The following is a 15,000-nucleotide window of genomic DNA, read 5'->3' on the forward strand; positions in this document are numbered from 1 at the left end:
CGTCTGTCTTTGGAATTATCAGAACCTGTGTAACATTTAATTTCATAATTATAAATTCTTTCCCTGGTGAACTTTCCAATGGTCCACACTTTACACCCATACATTGCCGTGGGGAATATGCATTTACTCTTCATTAAGTCCTCATTGGCATAAACACAAGCTATTTCTTAAAATTTTGCAATCAAAATAATGTTAGAAGCTCGTAATGTTCACTTTTACTTGTATTCATCAGTAATATATAATGAGAGTTATACAATATAGATGTTTGACAGTTAAGGAATACCATCAGTTCATTCGTATACTTTACTGGAACTGGATGTTTATCATATAAGTATCAATTGACAGAGCATTCCTTTTTTTGACAAATTCCTTCAAAATGGATAGGCGGAAAATTCATAATTTTGACATTGTAAATTACTTAGCATCTATCATTTCTCATATAGCTGTAATAAGCAAAAAGTCCTTTCCTGTTGTTTGAAATTTCATGAAAAAAAAATGTTTTTCATCAAAACAAATTGATTCAGAGGTTCATACAAATTAAAGCTTTTAAAACAAAAAAACTCTATCCTTAGCTTCTATTTGAAAGACGTGGCTTTTTAAACCCCAGTGATAACAAGGACACATAACAAACCACATTACATCAAATTTCGATTCAACCTTACAAAATTGATGCCATAGACGTTGATGAGAAACATGAGCTGAGGTCTAAAGGAATCAAATTCCATTGTGTGAATAGGGAGACTCAGTAAGTGTTCATCTGATGCTAGACCACCACCTGAAATAAATAAAACATCATTCCTGATCAGGATATAAATTATAAGTTGTAAAAAAAAAATGATGCCAGCTCTAATTATTATAACTGCTGAGTGGACAAGATGGCCAGGAAAAAATCAGAAACATTAAGCATTAAGTGAAACAATCTCAGAGAGAGAGAGAGAGAGAGAGAGAGAGAGAGAGAGAGAGAGAGAGAGAGGGAGAGAGAGGGAGAGAGAGAGGAGAGAGAGAGAGAGAGAGAGAGAGAGAGAGAGAGAGAGAGAGAGAGAGAGAAATATGTTACATTAATACTATTTTTGTTTTTGTATATTTGGGGTTTAGTTGTTTTTTGTTGTTTTTTTTCAAGTACATATATAATGCATAATTTGCTAATCTATTTCATGAATAGGAATGGCAAAATCCATTGTAAATGTCCATCAGTGAAAACATCAAATCAATTTTATATCGAGTTAAATCTTTACCAGCGGCAGCAGCAGCGTATAACATGGCAGAGGCTGGAAGGGGTGCAGTGGAGAGGAGAGCTGGATTGATGGGGGGAGGAGTAGGAATGGGGGATGCAAGGATATGTCCTGATCTACTAGATGTGGGTCGAGAACTTCCAGGAGCAGGTGGTCCAAATATATCATCTTGATACCGGTTTGCAATCTTGGAGGAGTAGTTTTCTTCTTCCTATTTGGATGGCATAAACATTGTTTCACATCATATTATTATTGTCAATCAAATATTTTTTGTCGAAAGAGAAAGTTGCAGTTAGTATGACTTTTTAAATAGGAATTAGATGATACTTGGGACACTTTTACATTCTATCAGATTTTGTCTAGACAACATTATATGGATGATTACTGGTTGTTATATATGCATGAATGCCTAAAACAACTAGGAGTCCTTCAGAGCCATAAAATCGATAGAGCCAAAGTTGATCCCAGTTTCTATAGATTTAAATGGACAATATAAACTGCCTGCTACCCTTTGCAAAGGACACAGGTTTTCCATTGACAACCACTCTCTGCTGGAGAGCAGGGGGATCAGAAAAAAATATCGATCTCTGTCCCTTAGCATGCGAATAATTGTAAAGGAACAATCATTGATTTTCATTTTATTCATTCCTTTTATTATTGTTTTAATCTATTTTTTAAAATGTGTATGCTACTACTACTGCCACTATTACTACTACTACTACTACTACTACTACTACTACTATTTATTTGTGATGCACTTGGATCAAAGCATATCAATCATATAATAAATAATTTCATTGCTCACTCTTGTCTCAGATTAAATCCACTTCAACTTCCCCAGTAACTAGCATATTAGCAATTGGCGCTATTATTTACATACATCAGTATTATTATTTTGTATTGACGAAAAGCACTCAGAGCCCCATGGCTGAGGATACCATGTGCTATATTATTTTAATGATTATCATCATTATTATTGTTATTATTTTTATTATTATTATCATTATGATGATTATATTATATTATTATTATTATTATTATTATTATTATTATTATATTATTATTATTATTATTATTATTATTATTATTATTTTATTATATGTTATTAGTCATTATTACAGTGGTCTCTATTTCTAAGCCCAGTCCTCAGAAATCAAAAGAGCTTGCGTATAGTCAGATCGTGCTTATAAACGGATTTTGATTGTGTAGCTCAGACTATGTGCAAAGCTCATATTACAGAAAAAATAACTTTTTTTCCCTTAGTTTCCAAATGTATACATTTTGGTATGCACCAAGTTGGAACTGAACTACTTTTGGTCTATTAAAAAGTCATTTTTAGCTTTTTTTCCCCCAAATATATATTTTTTTTCGGGTATACAAACCCTCCATTTTCTTGCCACAATAAGCGACAGCATAACGCTGTAGTTGTTGGACAATCGATAAAGAAGCTTGTAATAGATGCTTGTTAGACACTTGATTGGATGCACCTGTTAATGTCACGCTCTCTTTCTGTGAACTGGTTCCTACTGTGCTCTCAGCCACTAAGTTGAAGATAAAGTCTGATGGTTTTAATTAGTTGCTTAAATCTGATGTTGTTGATGCAGATTGCTGGTATCTCTAATTTTCCTCTGATTTTATTAGAGCATTTTGAAAATTTGTTACACATGAATCAACAGACAATCTATTTTCTTGAAGAAGACTGATGATAGACTGGATCATTTTGCAACAAAATGTAACTTTTAACATCAATTTGACATCAGTCAACAACAAACAATGAGTCTGTAATATTCAAGCAATACATCGAGTCTATAGTATTCAAACACAGAGGAGTGCACACCTGTCTGGTTACTGGTGACAAAACAGGAGGTAACGGTATAGGAAAGGTCAATCTTTTCACCTCAGCGTATGTCGGATATTCCAATGAGGAAATCAAAATGTTGTACATAATGTTGTCATTGTTTAAAGGTGGTATTTAAATTAAATTAAAGGATTATTATAGTCAAGACTCTTTTATGGTGTTTTAACTGAATAAATAATAAAATATTAGAATATTTTGTATTATTGTTCCCTTCAAACATAAAAATATCAGATCTTGTTCCTATTTCCTAAAATAATTCTGGCTGATTCCTACCATCCAGTGATCCGAGAAGAAATTTGGCGATTCCTACAATCCGCTGAATAAATCCCAGGTCTTCACAGCTCTAGTCAAAAAATCAACACTGCGGAAAGCTTCCAGTTGAGAAAATCAGAGAAAGTACCTTTTCTGACAGCAGCGTGGTCAACACGTGGTAAGATGGCCTCCTCATGGACAGCCATTCCAGAACATGTTAAGATGCCCTCCTTGTTTGGACAGCCACTCCAGCATAAGGTCACTAAGGTCAATCGTTACATCACTGAAGTGAACAACACTATACGTTGTTCAGTACAACCAAGTAAGTGGACGCCTAGGTGAGTAACTATAGTCATATTTCATAAAGAATTTACCACTCTTCACCTGCATCGCACCCTCATACCATTGTACATACTATAGTCATATCTGCACTACTCTCACAATCTCTACTCCAAGCTTTACATCATGTCGAATAAAGAGCTCATCACCCAGCTACAACAGAGCAACAAGAACTACAGATGGAGCAACTAGAGCAAATGGAGCAACAACAACAACAACAACAGATGGAGTAACAACAATAACTGACGGAGCAACAGCAACAGATGGAGCAACAACAACACCAAATGGAACAACAACAACAAATGGAGCAACAACAACAACAACAACAACAACAGATCGAGCAACAACAACAACAGATGGAGCAACAACAACACCAAATGGAGCGACAACAACAAATGGAGCAACAACAACAACAACAACAACAACAGATCGAGCAACAACAACAACAGATGGAGCAACAGCAACAAAAGATGGAGTAACAACAACAACAGATGGAGTAACAACAACAACAGATGGAGTAACAACAATAACAGATGGAGCAACAACAGTAGATAGAGTAACAACAACAAGGAATGAGCAACAACAGCAACAGACGGAGTGACAACAACAGTAAATGGAGCATCTCCTTGAACAAAAAAAAACTGACGGAAATGTTTATGAAACTTATGACCAGTAGCAATAAATATTTACCTAAATTTCCAGCAATTTCGAGCTTTGTCAAATTTGACCTTAGACATATGGAGCAACTAACGCAATGTTTCTATATGTTGATTACTTACTCCGTTCCTAGCAAGAAGAAAGCAGACATTTTCCTTGTCAACCACTCCATTCCTGACTAGAAAAAAGCAGACATTTTCCTTGTCAACCAATCGCCTGTTATTTACAAGATACTGGCTACTATAGCGAGTCAAGAAACACCATCCAAAGAATCACTGCAATCAGTCTTGCAGAGATTGAAAAGTAAATGATGGAGCTGAACCATCCTCGACGATTTGTTGCAAAGAATGCTACAAATTTTGGAAGGAACTCCAGAGGAAACCAGATGAAACAATTCAGGAATTTACAGCAAGAGCATGTCACATCTTCAAAAGGCATGTAAACATGTGTGTGAAGAATTTCCAAATGTCTTCAAACTGATACTCGGGAAATTAAAAGATTTCGAACTTCATTAAATTTTAAACCGACATAAGACCTTGTGTTTCACAAGATTCGCTCCATCCAAAATGCAAAATTTAATATTCCTCAACAAGAGCTTGGATGGTGGTATTGCAAAGCGTATTTGGAAACCTACATCTTTCAACAAATTTGGAACACTTATTATACAAATAAAAAGAAGCAACCAGTGGTAAGACACCAGAAATGTGGGTATTTAGAGACAGGATCTTCCAGGTGATGCAATCTATATCAACAACATCCTCATGATTAGCAAGGATACAACCAATCATTTATACAATCTGCGAGGATTATTACGACTTCATGATAAGGGACTTCACTGTAATCTCCAAATATATTCTTTCGTCAAACAGCAGTGTGAGTATTTGGGCCATCGACTATCAAAAGAAGGCATTGCAAAAGGCACAAAGTTTGATGTAGTCACTAAAATGCTGCTACCCACCAATGAATCTAGCCTAAAATCGTTCTTAGTACAAGTACAATTTTATTCAAAATTCTTGTCATATCTTTCAACTGTCTTAGTCACCAAGAAAGAAGTTAAATGGAGATGGAAATAGAACAAGCAGCTTTTCAACATGTAAAGAGGCTTCTTTGTGACGAACCAATTCTTGCCCATTGTGATCCATCTCTCGACATGGCCTACCTTTTGATGCATCAAAGAGTATTGGAGCCTTGCAATTCCATTGCTTCTCAGATATCCTTATTTCCAATGCTTCTAAAATATTGAACTATCTCAGCAAAGATACAGTAAGATTCAGAAGTAAGCATTATCAATCATTTTTGCGCTGAATAAGTTTCATCAATTCATACTTGTCACAGATAACAAGCCTATATCATTGCTCCTTGGTAAAAAAAAAAGTGCCTGCTTTTGCTGCTAACTGCATAGACAGATGGGCCTTAACACAAAGTCAGTATGATTATAGAATAAAGATACACGGAGCAGAGTTCGACAGGAGGGAAGATGGAGAAGCTGTCAACACTGTGTTTACAATTTCTACAATTGGAAAACATTTAAGAGCCACTGACACCAGAGACATAGATAGAGAGTTCACCAAAGATGACATCATATCCGCTGTCATGAAAAACACAAGTCATAAATAGCCTAAACCAGATTCCAAAAAGGACAATATAAGATTATTCTTCAAGTTAAAAGACATGCTAATTTCTAATGGATGTTTATTCCATGAATCCAGAATCATTATTACCAAAACAACATGACACCCTCCATATCCTCCAAAATGGTCATTTCAACATGCAGCATATGAAATAATAAGCATGAGCGTATTGGTCAGGCATTGATTCTGAAATCGCCAATTTATGTTGTGGATTTATTGCAGTTGCAGAACATCAAAACCAACCGCCAAAAGAGCCAAATAATGGACAATGCCTGGCTTACCGTGGAGTCAAGTACATATCAATCATGCAGTGAATTTTATGGTTAACAAGACAACTGGCTAGTAATGTTCGACGAATTCTCAAATAACCCATGCAATCATGCACCCAGTCCAACATCAACAAAGCAACAACTCGGCTTCTTGAAGAGGATTTTTCTCACTTCAGATATCCTTAAGCAAATGTGTCGCACAACACTTCTGATGAATTTCAGATATGGTGGAGGGAGTCAGATATCTCACAGGAGCTCCCTATAAATCTGCAAAAAATGTTGCCATAGAATGACTTGTGGGGAATTTTACAAAGCCTATGACAAAATCGTCTCTTCTTTCACAACAAGCTCTGCAACACTTTCTAATGCAATTCATCCACAAATCTTTAGCTTCTGGTTCCCCATCAATGAATTGGTTCATGAACATCAAATTTGAACTGTGACATTCTTTGCCCATCACCCACTTCAAATTCCAAACCAGTGACAGCAGAAACTCATTATAATGTTGGAACACCAATTTATAGTTTACACTTTGGTAATCGAAAGGATGAAGATGTGAAATGGATTCTTGCTTCTGTCACCGAAGTATTGGGACCCCATCGTGTCATGATAACTTTTCAGAGAGATGGAACAAGGTGGAAATGTCATATTGAGCAAATAAGACCACAGCACACCTTCCTCACCATGATGGACCTGCTTAAGCAAATGATACTATACATAATGACAACTCCATTTCTAGTCCTCCCGAAGATTGTTCTCAGTGTTCCCCATCAAATGCGACCAGGACCCAAGCAGAATTGAGCCTTGAAATAAGAAGGCTGTGTCAAAGTAGAAGATTGCCATTAGCCTCTGAGTCTTCTAAGTATTTCTCAGACTAATCAGAGAGGTGTTGACGTATGAGCTACTCTAAGGAAAGAGATGCTCCCCTTTAATTTAAATATTAATTTTTCTTATAATACATCAGAGTGGCATGCCCAATAGTAGGATGCACTCTTTGTTCACTATTTTTCTTATTTATGCTATATCATGATGTCCATCTAGATGACAATGTTATTGCATTTCATATTTGTATATAGTGTATTTCTAATTCTGTAATAAATGCTCTAAAATTTACTAATCGCTACAGGATTGACTGATTCCATAATATATACTGGCGCTTCAAAACACAACAATTATTATTATTATTATTATTATTATTATTATTATTATTATTATTATTATTATTATTATTATTATTATTATTATCATTATCATTATTATTATTATTATTATTATTATTATTATTATTATTATTATTATTATTATTATTATATTTTACCAATCACTACAGGTTTGACTGATTCTCCAAAATACAACAATTATTATTATTATTATTATCATTATTATTATTATTATTATTATTATTATTATTATTATTATTATTATTATTATTATTATTATTATTATTATTATTATTATTATTATTATTATTATTATTACTATTATTATTATTATCATTATTATTATTATCATCATCATCATTATCAGGCTTGACCAAAACATTTCCTCCCTAGTTGACTCATGCCTTGCGCTGTTTTCCCCTTGTGACACTATGGCACTTAGCATCTATGGGAACATGGAAAAGTAATTAAAACGTAATGTTAGGCCAATACCAATTCTTTTTCTGCTCTTCTGAATTCCACTGAATTGTCTATTAGTTAATCATAACAAATCATTCCCTGTAGTAGTAGTATCGTTCGGCTACACTTCTATGTTCAAGGTATCAATCCAGGTTCTGAAGTCATCATCACATTTGTTGATGGTTTCAAATCCCCCTTCAAGTTTTGTCTCTGGGCAATCTAGTACGAGGTAGTTTGCATGTTGTGGTGCTTGTTTGCACTTTGGGCATGTTGGTGATTCTTGGAGCCCCCATTTGTGCATGTTGGCAGCTGTTCTTGTATGTTTTGACCGTAGTCTATTTGCAGCTACCCAGTATTTTCTTGGTTGATCCTGTAGACCTGGGAGACTTTTACAGGGATCTTCAATTAGTTCCCCTCCTGTTGGTTTATTCTTTTTCCATTCCTCGCACCAGGCTTCTTGCGTGTTGTAGTTTTCTTTCTTTGATAGGTAGAAAGGTGAACGAGATTTTAGTTTTGATGTTGGGGGCGCAGTTTTGTATATGGTTTGCAGAGGAGTTCCACTATCTTCTTCAGCTCTGGATATCCATTTCTGTGTTGCATCCTCTCTCCTCAAGTGGGGTGGTGCTATAGCGCTCATGACTGGCAGCCATTGTGTTGGAGTTGATTTCAGGCATCCAGTTACTATTCGCATCGAGTCTCTTAGTTTCGCATCAACAAGGTTTGTATGGGCACTTCTCGTCCAAACAGGAGCACAAAATTCTGCCACACTGTAGCAAAGGGCCAGGGTTGATGTTCTGAGAAGAGGTTGCGATGCTCCTCATGTTGTTCCTGCCAGTTTTCTGAGTAGACAATTTCGTTTCCCTATCTTTCTTGCTGTACCCTCAAGATGGGTTCAATAGGTCAGCCATCTATCCAGTGTCACTCCGAGGTATTTTGGATTTTGATCAGTTGGTAGTGTTGTGTCATCAATCTTGATCATCAGTTTTCGTTTTGATTCCCTGTTGTTAAGATGAAATGCAGTTGCAACTGTTTTTGTCGTATTCATTTTTAAATACCACCTGTCAAAATACCTTTTCATGGCCGTGGTGTCTTTGCTAAGCGTTGTTTCTATATCTTCCCAGTTTCTTGATTGCTATGCTAAGGCCCAGTCATCTGCATATCCTAGTTTTGTGGAAGTTGTTTGAGGCATGTCGCTTATGTAGACGTTAAACAATGCTGGTGCTAAGACTGAGCCTTGTGGTACTCCATTTTTTATTCTTCTGACTTTGCTGGTGTTGCCACCAAGTACCACATGGAAATTTCTAGGTCCTGTCATGTATGAGAGCAGTTTCAAGATTTTTTTGCATGGAATTATTTTGCAAGTTTCAGCATCGAGCCACCAGTCCACACTGTGTCATACGCAGCAGAGAGATCAATAAACACTGTGCCTGTTTTTAATTTCTTTTCAAATCCATTTTCAATTAAGGAGGTGAGGGCAAGGATCTGCTCGGTTGTGCATCTATTTCGTTGAAACCCTGCCTGTTCAATTGGGATTATATGATTCATGTAAGGGGTTATTCTTGTTAATATTTTTTCTAGTAGTTTGTAGAGGCAACATAGTAGAGAGATGGGTCTATAGCTAGATGGCTCTGTTGCTGGTTTTCCTGGTTTGAGGATGGCTATAACTCTAGCATGTTTCCATGTTTGTGGGTATCTTCCTTTGTCAAGTATGTCAGACATTACGGCAGCCAACCAGTTCTTTGCGTTGTGTCCAAGGTGTGTTATCATATCTGGATATATGCCATCGATCCCTGCTGCTTTTCCATACTTCATACTTTTGATACCTTCATGTATTTCTTCGTGACTGATTGGGAAGGTCCACATGGAGCCAGATGATGGGAGAGAGTCGAGAGTTTTTCTGTATTCCTTGCGGATATTTCTTTCGAACATCTGATCTGGAACGTGTTGTCCACGTTGCTTAATTTCTTGTGCCACAGTATCTGTGGACATGAGTGGAGCGGTTTTGGTTCCGTTGTTTTCAGGGTTAAGTTTCCTAATCAGTTGCCAAGCATGTCGACTCGAGTGTCTCATATCCAAGTTTTCTACTGTGTCAATCCATCTTTGTCTTCTGTCCTCTTGAAGGGTATTTAATAGCTGTTCCGCTACATCCTGGTCTTGGGTTTTTTCATATTGTTCGAGAAGTTTTTCACTCGTGTCTGACCAGCATGGAATGTGCCACTGTCTGACTCCTCTTGGGATGTATTTTTTAGCACTTGTCAGTATCAGTTTGCTAAATCTCTGTATGTTATCAGCCGATGATGGAATTCTTGGGCATACTTTCTCTATATATGACGTGTACTCCTCCCAGTTTGCTTTTTTGAAGTTCCACCTTAGTTTGGCAATAGCTTCCGTTCTGGCGATTTCTATTCCAGTTGTTATGCCAACAGGCCTATGCTGGCTATTTGGAAATGCTCCAAGGACTTCTCTAGCTGCTTCAAGTGGTTTGTGATTCTTGTCTTTCGTCACAAGTGCCAGGTCAGGGGTGTATTCTTTCTTCCAGCGAGCTGATCTGAAAGTTCCACAGCTATTTGGGTTGTAAAGAAGATGAGCATCGACTTGGTTTATCCATGCCTGTAGTTTGATGCCTGGTGGGTTGGCTTCTTTGTATCCCCAGTTATTGTGGTGGCTATTAAAATCTCCAATAATCAGTGCAGGATGTTGCAGATGTTGTTTTGGTGGTTCAGACCATTTGATCGATGGAGGTTTGTAGATGTTTGTGATCTCCGGGTTCCCAACTTTTATTGAGCTTCTCTGTGTACCAGTGTCATCAGTTGTACCTCCAAGGTCGTACACTTGTTCTGGGTTTCTGGCGTATGTGCTTATGCCATATTTTGGGTGGGATTGTTTGTTGACTTCTGTATATCCGGCAATGTTGGATCTGGATGGAACTGACTGATGATCCAAGTGTGTTTCTTGCAGAAGCAGGATATCAATACTATGGCCTTTAAGAAGTCTAAAAAAAAAAATCATTCCCTAATAATAATAATAATAATACACATTTATATAGCGCTCATTCTCGTGTAAAACACAAGCTCTGGGCACTTTACAATATAATTATCAATTTTAAGTGAAAAGTGAAAAAAAAAATAAAAAAAAATAACAAAAATTATAATAACAACAATAATAATTCATAGCCAAATCAAGGATTCATATAGAGTCAAGAAAAACAAATACAGTAAAAATGTGTCTTGAGATTCTTTTTAAAAGTAGGCAAAGACTTGCACTCCCTCAGACCACGTGGCAGTTCATTCCAAATCTTGGGGCCGAAACAAGCAAACGATCTATCGCCAAATTTTGTTCTTGATCTTTTTTCCGAAATTTTCGTTTGGTCATTACATGATCTTAAAGTGTAATTTTCAAATTTACACATGACCACGTGATCTGTGAGATATGCCGGTCCTATACCAGCCAAACACTTATAAACAAGATACGCTGCTTTGTAATATGTGCGCTTTTCAATGGGCAACCAATGGAGAGATGCCAACAAAGGAAATTTCTTTGATTTTAATTGGCTGTTCTTAAGTGTGCAGTGTGTTACTATCCCCATCTCTGACAAAAGAAAAAACAAACAATAGCATTCAGTATTAATAAAAACAACAAAGGAACGACAACATCAAACACAACTTTTTATAGTTGTCACTCTGTGTCTGGAGGTATTTAGTTATGGGTCAACCTTATTTGAAGCGAAAGAATGCCTCAATCGCTCAATTGGTAGAGCACATGCAAAACAGTTGGAATCGATCTCTGGTAAGGTTAAGATTTTTTTTTTTTCTGAACCCCTGTCCACCCAGCAGTGGTTGAGTTGCTGGGTCTATTGGATCTGAAAAGTAATTTACAAAAGATTAGTGTCCGTTAAAAAGGGCAGCAAGAAATTGCTATTGTCTGTATAGTGCTATAGAAACCAGGGATAAACTCCAATTCCATAGACCCTATTGCTCAGAAGGACTACTTTACTTTTCATACTTTACACACACACACACACATACGAGGGTCACAATGTAAGTTTCTGGAATCGGGTAAAAGCAGTAAAGATAGATCAATGATTATTTTTGCAAACCATAAAGCAGCCTTTAGTGGAAGTTAAAGCTAATTTTCATTCAGTTATGTTCACAATTTTGTACCCAAAAAACGAATATGTGACGTCATATTTATATGACAGGCACAAGGGGGCTGCTATAGCACTGTGACAACGCTTGTGCTCACACAGCCATTGGAAAAGTGCAGTTCTTCACTGAAAACAACGTTCAAATCCTAAACAACTCCATATTCTCCCAACCTGGCCCCCTGTGACTTATTTTGTTCCTATCTTTCAAGGAAAAACTCACTGAGATTAAACATGAGACCCCTGAAGATGCCGTAAAGGCCTTAAAGATGAAATTTCAGCCTCACCATCAGAAATATGACAAAACTGCTTTTATTCTTGGTTTAAGAAGATAAAACTTTGCATCCAAGCTCAAGGAGAGCACTTTGAGAAGCTGTAAAAATTTGATGGTAATGCCATCAATCCTTATACCCGATTCCAGAAACTTATCTAGTGACCCTTGTACGCACAAACAAACACACGTATACAAAAAATATATATGCAAAGAATGAGAATTTTTAAAAGATCAAAAATGACAGATACAGAGTGAGAATTTATAAAAGATAAAGGAACAAGAAATGCCATTATGACACTCTCATATACCCACTTTCTCTGAGTGTGAAAGAAGGTGTCTGCATTTTGTGTGTTTGTGTGTGTGTGTGTGTATGTGTATGTGTGATGATGTTGATGATGACTATGATGATGATGATGATGATGATGATGAGATCAAAATAAACATTTTTCGTGACTATTTCAAATATTTTGACATCAAGATAATAACGACTTTGTAATAAATGATTTAGAATCAAAACAATCTCAGAGACATGATAAATTACTTTGTCATCTCCATTCATGTCTGGTGGGCAAATTTCCTTCTTGTGAGTTATGGGAAACCATTGCAAGATCTGGTCAGAGAGAGAAAAAATATTAGTAAATTTATGTACAAATATTAATCAACCACGCAGTAAAACAAAGAGAAAAATGAATCAATTCATTGAGAAGTGTTGTTGATCTAAGTAATGCTCTCGTCTAACATTGAATACAAGATGTAAATAAATGGCTTCAAACATCCTAATATTGAGTGAATGCATTTGCTATAATTCAGTCCCTTGATTGGTGATCAATTTTATATGGGTCTGAACATTCAGTGCTGTGGCTTGTTTTTTTAAAGAGTTGTGTGCTTCTGTGAGTTTTGTTCACCCGTAGAAACCATGGACCCCCCGAAATGTAGTGGTTATATGTGTGTTGTCCACAGAAGGGTTACACAATTTGCTGTGTTGAACACAACAAAGGGACACAATCTGTGACAGAAGCATTCCTCTAATACCATTCAGATACATTTTGCACAATTGTAGATGTGGTCTTTTAGAATGAAACTAAAGTGATATGTTTATGACTTTGAACCACTAATGAGACTTGTTTACACACCTTTAAAAACTGGTTGAAACGTTTCATTGACTGCAAGTGACAGACCAACCACCGAAGATAAATAAGCATGTCTTCCATGTTAAGAGCCTGCAATGCTGACTCAGGACGATTCAACATCACAGCCTCCCTACACACTGACAGGCGTTGGGCTCTTTGAATACAGTCTTTATATTCGTTCAATAAATTCCTAGAAAAGGGGAGAAAAAGCAGGGGTTGATAAACTCATACTAAATTAATACCATACGCAAGCTAAATATATTCTTGATTTGTGGTATTTGACAATATTGATTCTAAAGGAAATGTTTTAATTGTGTCCATATTATATATAAATATTTTTTGTATTAACTAAGTGACCATTAAAAAGTAAAACCTAGGAACATTCCATTGGAAGATACCAGTCGTTAAATTTTTGCTGACTTAACAGTTGTCAGATTGTTTTATTTGCATTATCTTAGCCGCTACCAAGGTATTTAATTTGAATGTAAGAATACACAGGTGACTGTCACTACAGATTTACACCATACACAGGTGTCTGTCATTACAGATGTACACCATACACAGGTATCAGCCATGACAAGTTGCACTGAACATATGTTTCATATTTCCTTAAATCTTGATATTGTCATCTTTAAACAAATTTGCAATTATTTTCAAAACTTTTGTCAATTACATTTTTTAGTAATGACCTATCATATCCTAACTAAATTCATGTTGCTGCTAAAATGAAATCCATTTCATCAAGAACCTTAAACCGACAGATAGTGGGAAGGGGTGGTGGGGGGGGGGGGGGGGTCCTCCATGAGTCCTCTTACAAATTAACAAATAATACACTAAAATGAATACTAAGTGTTAATCCCCTTGATATTATGGAAGCACACAAAATTTTACTTACATAAGCCGTTGATTATAAATGGGATAAAGAGATTCAATGGTGCTGGTGTGTTCACAAAAACGCTTCCATCGTAGCATATGTTGGTGCTTTTGTAGAATCAATTGCTGGGTGCGTTCAGTAAAGTACTGATAAAGAAAAAGAGTCATGTATTCATTAAATGATAAAAGCACAAAAATTGCATAACTCAGAATATCCATATGCAGAAAATATTTTAAATAGCCAAAAAACACTTCCGTGGTTTAAATGAATCACTGTAAAGTACATAGAGCACAACAAAAACCATGAAAATGGGCATTTCATTTTATCTTTAATCTATTTTTCCAGTTTCATAGATATGATCTGACCTCAAAAGTATCGAACATGAAATCTTTTTAAAAAATGTATTAATAAAGTTGAGAATAAAAATTCAAAAGCGATAGAAGTCTCCTCACTTGGTGCACCAACAATACAATGCTACTTTCTGTATACTCCAAGTCCTGAGCACAGTCCATTTCCTGTCTCATTTCCTCAGCTTGTATCCGAATAGGCCTTGCCTCACTCACCTGGAGCAATGATACAAAATAGTCATCATTACACATAGTTTGGATGTGAAAAGGAGACCGTTTTCATTTAAAAGATAACCTACAACTAAAATAGTGATAAACTAAATTTAGCATTCATTATGTGGTTACTATAACCAAAAAGATTTGATAGTTACAAAATA

At 36.1% G+C, this 15,000-nt stretch overlaps 1 protein-coding gene across 5 annotated transcripts in view; it reads right to left on the bottom strand.

Moving 5' to 3' along the window:
- LOC144974988 (uncharacterized) overlaps positions 1-15,000 on the bottom strand; it is a 151,179-nt gene that overhangs the window by 106,838 nt on the left and 29,341 nt on the right. For all 5 annotated transcript variants that reach the window (XM_078918602.1, XM_078918604.1, XM_078918603.1 and 2 more), the window contains exons 4-9: positions 14,729-14,839; positions 14,298-14,422; positions 13,406-13,592; positions 12,814-12,882; positions 1,236-1,443; positions 663-775 (exon numbers count right to left, since the gene is read on the bottom strand). In XM_078918602.1, coding sequence (XP_078774728.1) covers positions 663-775; positions 1,236-1,443; positions 12,814-12,882; positions 13,406-13,592; positions 14,298-14,422; positions 14,729-14,839 — 813 coding nt within the window. The remainder of the gene's footprint in view (positions 1-662; positions 776-1,235; positions 1,444-12,813; positions 12,883-13,405; positions 13,593-14,297; positions 14,423-14,728; positions 14,840-15,000) is intronic.

Source organism: Berghia stephanieae, chromosome 6, assembly GCF_034508935.2.
Source record: "Berghia stephanieae isolate SIO BIC M18660-M18661 chromosome 6, UCSD_Bste_1.3, whole genome shotgun sequence".
Classification (NCBI taxonomy): domain Eukaryota; kingdom Metazoa; phylum Mollusca; class Gastropoda; order Nudibranchia; family Aeolidiidae; genus Berghia; species Berghia stephanieae.